General features: G+C 40.8%; 1 protein-coding gene across 1 annotated transcript in view; it reads right to left on the bottom strand.

Annotated features, from left to right (window-relative positions):
- The window catches only part of rragd (ras-related GTP binding D), an 89,324-nt gene that overhangs the window by 54,727 nt on the left and 17,416 nt on the right, over positions 1-17,181 (bottom strand). The window contains exon 4 of the mRNA XM_049596310.1: positions 12,913-13,027. Coding sequence (XP_049452267.1) covers positions 12,913-13,027 — 115 coding nt within the window. The remainder of the gene's footprint in view (positions 1-12,912; positions 13,028-17,181) is intronic.

Here is a 17,181-nt window from a genome sequence, read left to right as displayed (position 1 = left end):
AACAGTATGTGGATGATGTGAAAATGAAACCTGACAGTGGGGGAAAAAAAAACATTAATCATATGGCAAACTTATGTTATAAGCAGATTCACATAGGAACATGGTCTGCAACTCAGTTTAACCCCTGAGAGCTTTGTGGCAGCTAAACACATTGAGAACAAATTATAAAAGTTGTCTCCTGTTTTTCATCACACTGTTTATTCTTAATATTACAGCGCTCTTTAGCTGAGTAGTTTACTGGTATAAAATTGTTTATTCCAGTGGGATAAGTCCTAAATACCAACCTCTCTCCCGGGACAGTCTGTTTAATTGCTCCTACATGGAGCAACATGAATAAATTACAAATATTATCAGACCCCAAAAGTGTCAGCAAATTAAATTGTAATGATCAGATGAGCATTTCCCAAGACAATAACATTTAACATATAGTGTACAATATCATTATAGGAACTTCAGTAATAGTCTCCAAAAAAAATAAGAGAATAAGAGTAAGTGGACTTTTTTTTGTTAAACTATACACTGTAGGTGACATTCTGAATGAATATGGCAAAAGTTAAGGTTGTTACTGCAGGTCAGTGGTTCCCAACCTTTCCTTCCTTCCTTTCTCTTCATTTTTCTGTTTTTGAGTAAACTGATGAATAAGTGAGTAAGTGACATATTCCATGGATTTTTCACATTATATTCAATGCATAACAATAACAGTACAGAACAGTTAACCCAAATAGTGAACTACAGCAGTTTGTTTAAAACAGGCAACACATATGAGGTCTCTAGTGGAACCTGTGCTCACAGCCCAGCACCGTGCAGCTCAATTGGTATTCTCCAGACAACACCGGAATTGGCAGGTCTGCCACTGGAGCCCTGTTCTCTTCACAGATGAGAGCAGGTTCACACTGAGCACATGTGACAGGCGTGAAAGAGTCTGAAGATGCTGTGGTGAATGTTATGCTGCTTGTAACGTCATCCACCATGACCTGTTTGGCTGTGGGTCAGTGATGGTCTGGGGCATATCCTTGGAGGGTTGCACAGACCTCCATGCCATAGCCAACAGTACCCTGGATGCTATTAGGTACTGGGATGAAGTCCTCAGAGTGATTGTCAGACCTTTCGCCGGTGCAGTGGGCCCTGGGTTCCTCCTGGTGCTGGACAATGCCTGGCCTCATGTGGCCAGAGTGATTAGGCAGTTCCTGGATGATGAAGGCATTGAGGCCATTGACTGGCCCTCTTGCTCCCCTCTGACCTAAATCCAATTTGGCACTTATGGGATGTTATGTATCAGTGCATCCAACACCGCGCCAAGTACCACCATAGACTGTCCAGGAGCTAAATGATGCCCTGATCCAGGTCTGAGAGGAGATCCCCCAGGACACCATCCACTGACTCATCAGGAGCATGCCCAGACGCTGTCAGGAGGTCATACAGGCACATGGGGGCCATACACACGATTGAGTCATATTATAAGTTGCTGTGACACCCAAGTTGCATCAGCCTGTGATTTCAATTTTCTACTTTAATTTTTGGTGTGATATTGAATCCAGCCCTCAGAGGGTTGTTGATTTTGGTACCCACCAACATTGTTGCGTCATTTTATTCTCAACAAATTATACAATGTACATCAGTAAAGATTTTCAATTTGAATAATTCATTCATCAAGATCGGATGTGTGATTTAAGTGCTTCTACTGTATCTATCTATCTATCTATCTAGTGTGTGTGTGTGTGTGTGTATGTATATATATATATATGTATATATATATATATATATATATATATATATCTGTGTATATATATCTGAAGCTTTGGTGACCCCTGATGGGGGTCAAGACCACCAGGTTGGGAACCAGTGTTGTATGGAGCCAACAAGGCTGTAGTAATAAAAAGGCAAATAATCAATCAATTAATCATTTATTTGTCACATGGAATTACACAAGGTACAACTCCAGTGAAAAGTGAACTCATCAGCTTCTTCAACTTATTCACTGTAATCGAGTCCTTTTTTGCATCTTCTTACATTGTTAGCTGGTGCTTTATAATTGCCCATGTTTCCAGCTGGTTCCAGTAATCCATGGTTTCTGGTTGTGGAATGATTTAACTGTCCACACACGATGACCCCAGTAGGACGGCTGCAAGGTCGCTCCAACTGAACAGGGGCAGCACAGCACTGCAGCCACCTTTGAATGACGCAACGTTATAGTAGCAATCCACAGCCCCCCCACGACACACTAGTCCTTATTCACCGCAAAACACACTCATAAGTAAGCTGGGCTGTTTTGCACACACTAACAATACAGAATACAATGTCAGCTCAAGGCTGAGACAAATGGCAAAGATTTGCAAAAACAAAATTTGCAGAATTACGTAATTCAAAATCATGGTCTAATACCTGCAAAAGGCCACAGAAAATATTCCAACAGGCTATACGGGCTACAATTGGTTATTTCTGTAGTAATTAGTAATTAGTAATTACGCTCACCCCCCCATCACCAACAATATAATGGTTTTTAAGTAAAGTAGTGGGCTATTAGTAGCTAAGGTAACCAGTCCATCATCAGTATGTTCCAACACTCAGCAAGGGCAAGGCAAGGCAAGGCAATTTTATTTATATAGCACCATTCATACACAAGGCAATTCAATGTGCTTTACAAGGGAAATACGTTAACAATAAAACATTAAAGGAACAATAGATCATTAAAAACAAAAGCTAAAAGCAAGAAAAACAGTGCAGAAAATGCATTTAAAAAGCAAACATAAAGCAAAAGCAACAGTAGACAAATATAAAAACAATAGCTACAGATTATCCTAACAATAAGTTACATATCTAGTTCACTGGTAAGCTGCAGTAAATAGTAATGTTTTAAGCCCTGATTTAAATGAGCTGACAGTTTCAGCCGACCTCAGATATTCTGGAAGTTTGTTCCACAGGCGGGGAGCATAGAAACTAAAGGCTGCTTCACCTTGTTTGGTTTTGATCCTGGGAACACTGAGTAAACCTGTTCCAGATGATCTCAGGGTCTGGATGCTTCATAACGCATTACAAGTATATCAGAGATGTATTTAGGCCTGAGACCATTTAGTGCTTTATAGACAAGTAACAAGATTTTAAAGTCTATCCTTTGATACACAGGAAGCCAGTGCAGTGATTTAAGCACTGGTGTAATGTGCTCCACTCTCTTGGTGTTGGTGAAGACTCTGGCAGCAGCGTTCTGGACGACCTGCAGTTGTCTGATTGATTTTTTACTCAGGCCTGTGAAGACACCATTACAATAGTCCAGCCTGCTGAAAATGAAAGCATGAACAAGTTTTTCTGTATCTTGTTTAGACAGAAATTATTTTATTCTTGCTATGTTTTTAAGGTGGTAGTAGGCTGATTTAGTAATTGTCTTAATGTGACTATTGAAATTTAGGTCTGAGTCCAGAACTACACCAAGATTTCTGGCTTGATTTGTAGGTTTTAGTGTCATGGCGTCAAGGTGAGCACTGACTATTGATCTTTGTTCTTCAAAAACAACTATCTCAATTTTTTCTGTGTTTAGTTGTAGAAAATTCTGGCACATCCACGTATTGATTTCACAATGCACTTATTTAGTAGATATAGGGGACTGTAGTCATCTGGTGACACTGTTATGTAAAGTTGTGTGTCATCTGCATAAGTATGGTAGGAGATGTTATGATATTCCATAATCTGAGCAAGAGGGAGCATATAGTTGTTGAACAGAAGAGGCGCAAGAATGGACCCTTGAGGAGCTCCACATGTAGTCTTTGTTCGCACAGATTCATAATTGCCAAGTGACACAAAGAAATCCCTGTCTTGTAAATAAGATTTAAACCAATTTAGCACAGTGCCAGAAAGTCCCACAAACTTTTCTAGTCTGTCGAGCAGTATGTTATGGTTAACTGTGTCGAATGCAGCACTGAGGTCCAGTAATACCAGAACCAAAATCTTTGATGCATCACTGCTCAGATGAATGTCATTTAAAACTTTTACAAGTGCAGTCTCAGTGCTGTGATGTGCTCGAAATCCAGACTGAAAGGCATCAAAGATATTGTTTTGCTCCAAGAAGGTGTTGAGTTGCTGAAAAACAACCTTTTCAATGATCTTTCCTAAAAATGGTAGGTTTGATATGGGCCTGTAGTTATTTATTACTGAGGCATCCAGATTAGGCTTTTTTAAGAGTGGTTTAATGACTGCAGTCGTCAGTGCCATTGGAAAAAGGCCTGACTGAAGAGAACAGTTGACTATCTGTAGTATATCTGATGCTATGCAGTTAAAAACATCTTTAAAAAAGCTTGTAGGCAGAGTGTCAAGGCAGCAGGTAGTGGACCTAAGGTTTCTAACTATGTCTGTCAAAGTAGCATAATTTAATGGGTGAAAAAGTGCCAAATTAACTGGAGTAGTCTTATGAGGCACAGGTGAAATAGCCACTGTGTTGGAGTTACAGACTGTCTGTCTTATCTTTAAAATCTTGTCTGTGAAAAAAGAAGCAAAGTCATTGCATGCCTTGGTGGATAGCAGTTCAGGAGGGACTGACGCTGATGGGTTTGTCAGTCTGTGAACAACAGTAAATAAAGTCCGTGCATTGTTGTTATTTTTGTTGATAATCTCAGAGAAAAAGGATGCCGCACCCTTTTTAGCTCCAAGCTATAGATGTGCAGACTTTCCTTATAGATGTCATAATGAACCTGGAGTTTGGTTTTTCGCCACCTGCATTGTGCTTTTCTGCATTCTCTTTTTTGAGCTTTTACCTGTGTGGCGTTCCTCCATGGTGTTTTTTTCTTACCAGAGACAACTTTGACCTTCATGGGGGCAATATTGTCCATAATATTCATAGCTTTAGAGCTGAAACTATGAACCAGATCATTGACAGAGACTGAGGGCACAGCTGGTGTGGGTATAAAATCCTGGGTGAATAGTGTACAGGCGTTGATATAGCGTTTTCTGATTACCCCTGTTGTACTTTTACTGGTGGCAGCGGAGATGGCCATTTTAAAGAAAACACAGTAATGATCAGAAAAGGCAACATCAGTCACCACAACCTCAGAAATGTTGAGCCCTCTGGAGATAATTAGATCTAAAATATGTCCCTTATTGTGTGTTGGCTCTGTTACATGCTGGGAAAGTTCAAAGTTGTCCAGGATGTAGAAAAGTTCTTTCGCACTACCATCTTTGGGATTATCAATATGAATATTAAAATCACCCACTATAACAACACAGTCAAAATCAATACAGACAACAGACAATAGTTTAGAAAAGTCATCAACAAAGTGTGCACTATATTTTGGAGGCCTGTGAATGGTTATTATTATATATTCAAAAGACTCAAACTTCCCATATGACAACTGTTTGCACTGGTAAACATCCTTAAATAAAGTGGCTACTCCACCTCCTTTCCTGAGTTCTCTAACTGAGCTGATAAAATGGAAGTTTGGGGGGGCTGATTCAATAAGTACTGCTGCACTGTTGTTTTCATTTAACCAAGTTTCAGTTAAAAACATAAAATCTTCTCTTGATAATAAACTCATTAATTAATAGTGACTTGCCAACCAGGGATCTGATATTTAATAAAGCTAAGTTTAATGTACTAACATTGTCTGACACAGTCTGTGGCTGACGCATAACCGGAGTCAGATTAGATAGAGTAGCTGTGCGCTTCGAGTACACATTGTTTTTCCTGATGCTAGTCAAAACAGGAATGACAGACCTTGGAGATGACTCTGGCTGATACTTGTCAATTTCAAGATGTGTTTGACCATGCCACCAGCTATTTAAGATTGCCGGTATGTTTAAGGAAGCAGCATGGGGTCTGTCTCATCTCTGACAGGCACCTGAGTGATGACGTCTAGGGCTACTATTTAAGAGTTCATCAATTTGACTAAGCTTTAGTGTGGCAGCTTTAACTAACTCCTTGATTGTGGGGAGGGTCGACGTTGGCTCCTTAGTGTTTGCGCTGGTGCTGGGGGGGGGGCGACGTTGGCTCCTTGGTGGTTGTGGTGAAGGGCAGGAGGAGGGTTGTTGGATCCCTGACTGGGACAGGGACATCCTCTGAATGCCTTGGGTGATGTGGAGCAAAGGGCCAGGTGAAGGAGGAGAGATGCAGGCTGTCTGTCTCTGTGCCACGTACTTGTCCTTGGCTCTTATCTGTCCATTCTTGTTTTGGTATGGCCTTCCAAGAGCATGACGTAGGTTGGCCCCGAGTAGTCTGCATCCAGTGATGTTCGGATGAATCCCATCACTCTGAAAGCGATCCTTACAGTTCCAAAAGATGTTAAAATTGTCAATGAACTTTATCCCATGAGTGAAGCATGCCGATGTCAGCCATGTATTCAGGGCAAGGAGTCTGGTAAAAGACTCGATTCCTTTCCCCAGGGTTGGAATGGGGCCAGAAATGAACACATTTTGTGACAGACAGTCACTCAGTTTCTCCAGGAGCAGGGAAAAGTCTTTTTTCAGGATCTCAGAGCCAGTTTTTCTTCGTAGAATGTCAAAAGACCCAGCATGGATGATGATCCTCATGTTGCTGGGGTGTGTAGAGAGGATCACTGGCAACAGCTCGGTTGGCTCCCTGACAGTGTCAGACACTGTTAGATTTTCAGTCTTTGCCATTCTTACATGCTTGGTTATTGAGTCTCCGATCAGGATGGTATCTGGCTGATCAGGTGTGGTGTTAGCGATACTTCTCCTGGCCCTTGGCTTCTCAGGTGTGGTATTAGCATAGTTTTTTCTGGCCCTGGGTCTAGCAGTGGTTTTGGGGCTATTGCTTGCTGATGTCAGCACTACAAGACATCTGTGTGAGGAGGCTACCTGAGAGGTTTATCTGTATTGTTCTAATAGGTAACCACAATGAAACACAAATAAAGTTAAGTTTTGGTGTTTGTCACTCTTTTTTATGTGCTATTTTAACACTTCCTCTTTCTCTCTCCCTCTCTCTCATTTTAATTAATTTTCTAGGTTTATTTGTGTGTTGGGAGGATAAACAAATACAGATCATGACTGAACCAAATCTTCCATGATTTGTGTAAATGCATGCAAACTAATGGCAGACATGCCGTTAGCTTGAGTCTAAATTGGGCAAAGTGGTTGAAGTCATCACATGACACTAATCTGAATATTCATCACGAAATCCCAGGTTAAGTAAAATTACATGAGGCCAAATGTTTATACATCTAACAAAAAACTGCTACTTCTGCTTTTTCATTACAGCATGTTTTATTGTCCATTCTGGGTTGGGAGAGAGTTGCTGCCCCAAGCAAAGAACTTAAAGTACCTCAGACTCTTGTTCACAAGTGAGGGTAAAATGGAGTGTGAGATGGGCAGGTGGTTGCAGTGATGTAGGTGCTGCGCCGGACCACTGTGTTGAAGAGAAAGCTGAGCTAGATCATAAAGCTCTCGATTTACCCTTAGCTTTGGGTAGTGACAGAAACAATGAAATCACAGGCAAGCACCAAAATGAGTTTCCTCCATTGGGTGCCTGGCCTTAGAGATAGGGCAAGAAGCTCAGGCATCCAGATGGAGCTTGGAGTAGAGTCACTGCTCCCTCATGTCAAAAGGGCTGGCCCCTTTTGTCATGAGGTGGCTCCGGCATCATGATCAGGATGCTTCCTAGGTGCCCCCAGATAAGCAGATGAAAATTAAAGAAAAAAAAATGGTGTTCCGAAACATGAAGGTGGACTTCAAAAATTTGTAGAAGGATAACAAATAATACCAATAAAATTATAAAATCCAAGTTTAAACTTCACATCCCTAACAGACAGTAGCGTACAGTCCCTCATTGAAATTACAATACAGCCATCAAGTGGTCTGAAATTTTAGCCAGTAAACAGTAAAGAGAGTCTTGTCAGACTTTGTGGAGAGTTGTGCACCAACAGTACACAGGTATAGAGGGAGAAATACAACCTCAAAGAAAAAAACATCCATCTGTAATAACAGTAGACTTTCTTACTCTTAGGTACGGTACATCTAAAGGTAACAGAGGATCACTGCAGGGAAATATTTGTTTAATTAATTACCACATCTTCATGACTGACTTTTCAATTACATTTACCTCTTAGAGAAACTAAACTATCATCTGTTGTCTTCAAGGCTGGATATTCAATTAGAAAGATATAATCAGTTATTTTTACCCTGTCAAAACACCATGCAAAGTTTGGATTTTAATGTGAAGTTTGAAACTTTAAATATGACAGCTTATGCAATACTCAGTGTCCTATCTGACAGAGTGGGAGACGTGACTGAATAGAATCAGTGAATGTAAGGCCTTTCAGAAACTGAAGAGTTAATGAACACTTCAGTTCTGAACTATTAATTATATGAAGAATCACTATGGATACAGGCAACACAAGCTACATTTTGTTGGGGCGGAACTGGTCCACTGTCAAACATATTAAAATAATTTTATTACATACACTGTACTCTGGCTCAGATCAGGGAAAAATGTGATTGGGATATACAAGGCAAGTTAAAACATTTCAAACAGTTCACAATTTTTTCTGAGGAACAGCATTCTATTTTCTATTCTATTCTATTCTATTCTCAATTTTAAATGTGTTCATTTATTTTTTATTAAATTTAAATTTATTAAATTTCTTTCTTTCTTTCTTTCTTTCCTTTTCTTCTTGTATTCATTTAGTATCTATTTATTGTTTTCCCTTTGTTTTCCCCAAACCTATTTATTTCTGTATTATTGTCTCATACATTTATTTTTTACATTTCTTTATGCATTTTGTTCTTCATTATGAAAATTAAGGGAGGGACAAGTGCTGCTCTGCTGTGCTGTGATTGCCCATCACATTGTTTTTCCAATCGTAGAGAAGAAACGCTACGTTTAGATATCAAGGTCAAGTCCACAGCTCCACATCTGAGGGGTATGAGTACACTGGGGGGGGGGACAAGGAAAAAAAGTTGTAGCCTGTCTTTTATACAGCATCTTTCACCGCAATTTGACGCTTTAATCTTTTCTCTGTCTCTACAAAAGGCAGGCATAGGACCTTTCTTAGCACTGACTGAGTCCACCTGCACATGTCCAGATTTAAAACAAAATGACTGAACAAAATGACCACATGTACACATGGACAACAGTCAGGTGCGCCATGCTGTCCAAGGTGCTGAGTGTGTCTGGAGCAGAGCAGGTCTCTGTCTCCCCGTGCGCAGTAGTGTGAATTTTTATGCTATTAAGTAAGCGGAGAAAACATGTCTCTCATTGTTTAATAGCAGCAAAACAATAAGGCTTCATTCATCAAAGACAGAAACTCGATCTCTCTCCTTCTCTCCCTCTTTTTCATCTGGCTCAGGTGTGTGGAATGGATCCTTCTCTCTGGCTGGCTGCAGGAGCAAACCGTTTTTTTCCGTTTTTTTAACGGCAGTGAGATAAACATTTCCTGCAATTAAACTGGTGAACTGGTTTATAAGCAGTGTGCTGTGAGATCTGCTGCTGCGCACCTCACAACCGTGCGTAATAGTCGTGCGTAATGACCGTTCCTCGTCAGTTAAACTGCACGTCTGTCATGTGTGTCTCACTGACAGGTGGAGAGCCTACAGATATTAACTACGAGCCCCTCCATCACTGACTGCTCTTGTCCTGTCCTCTCCCTCTTCTTTCTCTCCTGTCCTCTCTGACTATCACTGAACTCTGGCTTTTGAACAATGCAGGAGAAATGTTGCAGACAGTTTATATTATCAGCCTGGGCCTGGGGCTTGTTGTAACAGTAAATGGGATGTGTTGTAACTTGTGTAAGTTAAACTGTATCTGTGTGAGTGTATACCACTACTAGGAATGGGAGGGACAAATCTTTAAGACTTAAATAGCACATTATTGCGCAATTATAATGAGCACCGCTTACATTGTGCTTTCAATAAATACTACTGCATTGTTCAAAAATTATTAATTGTGTCTCAAATTATTCTAGGGGGGTACAGCTTTACTGAAGGGGGAGTCATGTCCCCCCTGTCCCCCCTGGGATTTTCGCCCCTGGCCATGGGCACAGACAGGGCCAACCTCCTGCCCTCCCTCAGGTTCTCTGGCATAGGAGCAGAGCAAAACCTGGGTCAGTGGGGCTTGCTGAAAGCTGCTTCAGGGCTGTGGGATACAACCAGCTGGTGGCTACAAGTCAAGCCAGGACCTGCGGAGCATGCTGGAGGCCTTACTGCAGAGGCTGTCATAGCAGGTGAGAGAAGACCCATGGCCTGCAGAGCATGTTGGAGAACTAGAGGGAGGGCAGGAGGTCTCTGGGGTTTTTGCCCACGGCCAAGTGCCCGCTGTCGGCTGTCCTCCAGTCAGGGCTGAAAAACAATTGAAGGTTTTGCAGAAAATACCCAACCTTCATCGCTTTGTATTGTTCTCCTCCCACCCAGTCAAACGTGGTTTTAATGTGGTTAATTTCCGTATCGTTGATATCTTGGTCATGGCAACATTTACTGCTGCAGAGTGAACAATAGCCCAGTAACTGGAAACAGCTGTTAATCTGGACAAATGTCCAACACATAGACTTTATCTATGCATTTACAGCCTCTGTTAAAATAAATTTACTCAGATCAGGGAAGCGTTACACAGTTTATCACTTTTGTGTTGATTTGTTGGAGGCATGTGTACTAAGAGTCCTGCTGTCTGACACTCCACTCTCAGCCTGCACTAACCAAGCGAAATTATGTCTTAAAACCAAGCACCAACCTCTAGGGCTTAAAATGACACCAGTGTAGAAGTGTCCAAAACTGCAGTTCCTCTAATGGCCAGTTTAGACTGGCTCCAAAAGCGAGTCGATCCCTGTTGAACCCCATGTTAAAATTGTTAAATGTTAAAGATTTAAAGATGTTAAAGAGTTTGGGCTCTATTGCTAATTTAAACATATATGACAAATGTAGGGAATTGGGAATTGGCGGTGCCTGCACTTGAGAATCTGGACATCAGTACTGACGAGTCTGCTGCTCTTCAGAGACTGTGCATCACCGATCACCCTGAGCGCGGAGCACAGAGAAGCAGTCAGAGCTACAGGCTACAGTGAGGCTAAAAACAGAGTTTATATGACGTTTTTCAAAACAACTTTTTATGTCGCGGCTGCAGCACACTTGGATCACTACGAATGAGCAGTATGGAAATACTTTGTGGATTCAATTTTGTGTTCTTGGATGTTAGTCTGGGGCGCCGTCAGCCATTAGGTGTGCTAGCCGCTCCCCCCGCCGATCTCCGCAAGGGATGTGAGGACTCTAAAACTTCACCAGGGCCTCCATCGGCAAATGGGTGAGTAGATAATGGCTGAATTTTCATTTTTGGGTGCACTATCCCTTTAAGCAGAACATTTTAATGTCACAATGATGTTGACTTTTGACCTTCAAAATCAAATGCCACCATTTTATTATTTTATCCTATTAGACATCTGTGTAATGTTTTGTCATAATTAGCGTTTGTTTTGTGAGGTCACTGTAACCTTTACCTTTGACCTTCGACCACCAATATCTAATTAGTTCATTGGTGAGTCCAAGTGGACTTTTGTACCAAATTTGCGGTACCTCCCTCAAGGCGTTATTGAGGTATCACATTCATGAGAATAAGACAGATGCAAAATCACAGTGACCTTTACCTTTGGCCTATGACCACTAAAATCTAATCGGTTCATCGTTGAGCCCATATGGATGTTTTTGCAAAGATTTCGAGAAATTCTCTCAAGCTGTTTGTGAGATATCATATTCACAAGACTGAAATGGATGCAAGATCACAGTGACCTTGACCTTTAACCACCAAATTCTAATAAGTTCATCCTTCAGTCCAAGTGGATATTCTTGCTGAATATAAAGAAACCGTCCCAGGGTGTTCTTGAGGTACCATGTGTTCACAAGAAACACATGTTCGCAAGAATGCAATGGAAGAGGGGTCACAGTGACCTTGACGCAAAGTCATAAGGACCTTTGACCACCAAAATCCAGTCAGTTCATTGTTGAGTCCAACTGACCATTTGTGCCATATTTGAAGGCACTTCTGAGACAACATGTTTATGAGAATGGGGTGTACGTACAGATGGACGAACAACCCTAAAACATGATGCCTCTGGCCATTACTATCACTGGTGCAAAAGCTTAAAAAGTTCAAGTCCTGCATACAACATATTATGTGGCTCTATGGGCTATTTGGCAATACAGCTTTTAGTTGGAGTCAGCAAAATGTTGTAAAACTAAGTTCAAATGGTGGTGTGGTGGCCAAAAACATCTAGCAGTCAGTGATAAAGGCATGTCAGGGGGCACATCTTTTATTTATTTAATGTTTAGTTGTATGGGGACAAGTATGCAGCATAACCCAGTGCCACACACCACAGCATTTTATAGCCTAAGCTAAATTGCGATGCCCGTCCCTTGATGGGCCATAAAACACATAAAACTCAACAACAAGTACACACAGTACTAAAAACAATCTCAACAATCAATTTGTACATTAAGAACGCAAAACTCAGAATTCAACATAAAAACACAGACAACACACAAAATATATAAAAATAAAACACCATAAAACATGAAGCAGCAGATCTGTCATGACTACATGATTGGTCCCTTTTCAAAAACCGGTAATTGCTTTGTTTTCTCATTTATGAATGCTTTTTGGAAGGATTCAACTAAGTAACATTCACATAGAAATCAGTGTTGGCATTCAATGCAATTTCTACATTCATACAATACAACCAGTATATCTTATGTATTACTACCACCTAGTGTGTGGATTGTAAAAAACAGGAGGAAACGCACACACAATATACTGTACTCAGAGGCGAAACAGCAGCACACTAGTTTAAGGTTTCCATAGAGGTTAGACTAAAGGATGTATTAGTCTTCATATAAAATCAGCCCATTCAGTAGCACTGCTTGGTTTACAGTAAACAGACCCAGGTGCATTATTGATGTGGTGTAGTGTTAACCCTGCTGTGCAGAATTACTCACAGATATGAAGATGTTAAGCAGGTTTTCCAGCGTGGGCAGCTGTGGAATGAGTTTCTGGACCACTTTACTGAAAGCCTCGAATATGGAGTGATCATATATACTGGTTAAATAGAAGCTGTAGATAACAGGGAGAATAATGTCAATCAGAACAGATTTAAATAAACAAAGTACTTCACAATTTGATTATTTTTTAGCTTTGTACAGATATGGACAGGAAACAACTGAACAGTCACTAATCAGAAGATTGCATTTCAAGGTTATCACACACATCTCTGGATTATATTGCAAGTGATACAATTCCTGTAGATAATTTAAGGAGAAGCATATTAAGTACATTAAGCTATAGTCTTTGATAGAATTAAACTTGTTAAGAGTTGGTATCTTTTGAAAATGTTTGACATTAGTTTTTCATTTCATTTATTCCTTTTGACCCCTCCCCGGAGTATAAGGGGCAGACAACAAAAAATAACATTAACAAATGAGGACAGGCAGCAGCCAATGCACAGCAAAATAAATAAAACAGAATTTGTGTACATACATACAAGTCAAAGCAAATCAAGAGAAACTATTCAAGATTTTCTTTAAAAGTTTCAACAAATTTGACAAGACCTTTACTTTTCGAGATGACATTAACTTTTGAAACTTATAAATATTTGGATTTGCTCTATAGAACTGTCCGACCAACTCTCTTCTCTCTTTATCAAAAAAAGAACACACAAGTTCATAATGATATTCGTCTCCTCGATTGCCAGTCAAACAAAGAGTACATTTCCGGGGGACATTTTCACGATCATACCTGCACTCAGAGATAGGTAACTTATGATTTCCACACCGAAACTTAGACAAACAAACTCTTTCGGCAGGTCTTAACATAATCAGATAAGGTTCAAAAGTGAAATCAGTTTTAAACAATTTATAACTATCACATAAAGGGTTACTTTGTAATTTCTCATGCCATCTCTGTAGTTCCATATCAGATAATCTACATTCAATCATTAATTTGAAATATTTAGGGTTCATCCGTCCAGCGTCATGCCATAAGTACGATAAACCACAATCATCAAGAATATTTTTAACTTTGGAAATCCATTTACACTGAAAAATATTGTCATCATACAAAGTCTTGAAAACAATAAACACAGTCAAAGAGATTTTTGCTGTTTTATGACTAATTAAATGTACCCAAAAGTTAATCATTCTCAGGTTTACCTTTAAATCTAAACTATTTTGACCAAACTCTCCATAAATAATACAATTTGCTGTGCAGATATCAAACTTTCAGTATGATGCCAAAAAAGTAGTTTTTGTGAAACCTTAATTTGAGATATATTTATCTACACGACGCTTTTGTTCAAAAGACAAATTATCAAATGTTGAGTGCTGTTTCTCCATGCATAAGCAGCTATACAAATACTTTTCCTAAAGACAGTTTTAATTTGGCAAAATTAAGATTTCAATTAGCACTTGGCAATTTTCAATACTCTATCAGGGCTCCCGATTAACTTTCTACATTGGTTGCACTAGTGGGCAAAACTTTTGATGTTGTTTTAATGATTTATTTGTGTGCACCAGTACATAATTTACATGCAAACAAAAACTTTTCACTGCACCTTTTGGCACTGTAATAATATATATTAAGCATGACCTTTTTTTGTGAGTTCCCATACACACAGGTAATTTCTTATCTAGGGGCACAAGGGTACACAGAACTCTTGGTTCTCACACCCATAGTTTGGTGTGAGTGTGAGTTTAGGACAGCAGGAAAAACAAATACACAAGGATATGTTTGTTTTCATTTATTTTGAACAGTCAGTAGTGTGTGTGTCAAAGACAGAGTCCTATTGCTGGGGACTGAGGCCATTGTGCACTGGCTCCTTTGGTCAACTATTTTCATATAAAAATTAAGAGAATTTCAAAACTTCCTGTACAAACCCTGACCAAACACTCTCCTAAAAGCGAACACGTAACAGGCTCTAAGTCTAACAGGCATGTTTTGTGCTATGAAATCAAAATACTACATTAATTAACTACATTGCTGAAAGCAGCAGTGATTAAGAGTTAGGCTCCAGTATGTTCTTCTCTTGCCCCAGTGACTGGGACATCTGGGTGATGCTCCTGAAAGTGCATCAGCATGTTGCATGTTTACATTCACAGACTCTACGATGGTGGAGCAAAAATCATTCTCTCTATCCATTGCTGTTGTAGTTGATCTGGAAACCCACAGGCAGGTCCTCTAGCTCCATCGTTTCAGTTGTGCTCACCAAAGTGTGACTGACTCATATGCTAATCCATGTGCTGTGCTAATCTTAGCATATGTTGCTAACAGCAGAGGTGTCAACAAAAGGTTTTCAAGCAAAGCTCAAGCTTGTGAACTTTGGTTCCACATTACTAGCATTAATGTAGTGAATGTCAGGGACACTGGTGCCACCACTTAAATTGTTTAGTCAACAGATATTTGGTCTCATACACAACCAAAGGGGCGGCTGTGGCTCAGAAGGTAGACGGAGTCGTCAGCCAATCACAAGATTGGCTGTTCAATCCCCAGGTCCTCCAGTATCCACAAGTATCCTTGTGCAAGATACTGAACCCCAAATTGCTTCTGATGGCTGGGCCATTGATGTGTGAGTGTGTTAAAAACTGAGTAGCAGTTGTATCCATGCGTAGTAGACTCAGCCACCAGCTTATGAATGTGTGTGAGTGGGTGAATGTGACTCACAGTGTTAAAAAAGCACTTTGAGTGGTCAGAAGACTATAAATGCTGTTGGCCCATTTACCACTAACAAAAATGGTCGCTTTAGGCTATGGGCTATTTCTTTTGGAATGAAAAAAGTAATGAGGTTCAATAGCCAGTGCTAATCTTTTTTGGTCTCTAGCACAATGGTATCAAAGACCCCAGAGGAGTCCTTGCATTCTAGTAACTCTGCAGTAATATGCAGGTAAAAATAGCTACAAATGATTTACCAATAGAAAGAATAGAAATTACTACTTTTTGTTACAAGTCCCCAGGTAAGGTACAAAGTTACACAATTGAATATTTAAAGGGGCAAAAAGCGAAATCGTTTCATTGCTAGGTTTGCTGTTGTGCACTGCCTGGAGACAGGGCCGTTGCAACCAGCTAGGCAATTGCCTAGGGCCCAGAGCTGGAAGGGGGTCCCCAGAGACGGCTGACATTGGTCCATATCAATGACAATATGATGGAACCCCTATAGACACTGCAACGACAACACATTGGAATCCCCCCTAATGGGGCCCCCCACTAGCTGCTGCTTGCGAGTGGCTAAGTAGGGTGACCAGACGTCCCGCACTGTGTGGGACTGCACAGCATTTCTGTCTCTTTTCACGCATCACGCAAATTGAGACCATGTCCCGCATGATTGGTTGCCACCCGCGCTAGCATTGTTGGAGTACTGTAGTGCTACAGTACCTCACTCTACCACTAAGTCCAATCGCAAGAGGGTAAGTGTCCATGTGCCGTCCAATAACGGCGCGCTCTGGCCACCTGGCACTCATATGCTGCTGCAGTGGTTTGTATCCAGTGACATTTCAGGTATTAGCTGAGCTAGTGAGTATATTTAAGCAGTGAAAGTTATTATTTATTTCTTTTTACTTGTAGGTTAGATTTGTTTATATATGCTACAGTGATTTGTTTTCCACAGAGCTCTACGGTTCGAGCATTTTACTCGCATTTGCAACTAAAAATAGTTTTGCGCAAAGTGCCTCTTGCCTGGGGCCCCCAGAGTGTCTTGAAACAGCCCTGCCTGTAGACCAAAACAAAGTGTGTCATGAGCCACACCTCCCTCTACCTCTGCTCTCCACCCCCCACCCCACTCACCTCGTCTGAACTTAGCTTAGCTGTTAGCGATGTCTTTCACTCCCTCTCGGGCTCTGCTGTGTTTAGCTATTCCCCTGCCTACTTCAGTGATGATGGTACCTAATAAATGTAATATATTTGCTGAGATGGAGGCGAGGCTCAGTGACTAGAAGAGCTGGTAGAAGCGCTCCATAGCTGTAAGTTACTCCAGTAGCCGGTGGCAGCCGGTTCGGCTAGAGCTATCGCCAGATCCTGGCTAGTGCTAACACTGGGAGCTAACACTAATGTTCCTACTCTTCTCTGTGAGTGAGAGCAATGTTTTAGCCTGGCTACATTTTACAATGCTAATTGCAAATGTTAGCTGGGCTGCCGGGCTACACACCTAACATAACCGTGACACCTGACCCATTGCTGGGACCGAGCCACTAATAACTCAAGCTCTGGACATTAACCCATGC

Source organism: Epinephelus fuscoguttatus, linkage group LG14 (assembly GCF_011397635.1).
Source record: "Epinephelus fuscoguttatus linkage group LG14, E.fuscoguttatus.final_Chr_v1".
In the NCBI taxonomy this organism is placed as follows: domain Eukaryota; kingdom Metazoa; phylum Chordata; class Actinopteri; order Perciformes; family Serranidae; genus Epinephelus; species Epinephelus fuscoguttatus.
This window is presented reverse-complemented; position numbering and strand designations above follow the sequence as displayed.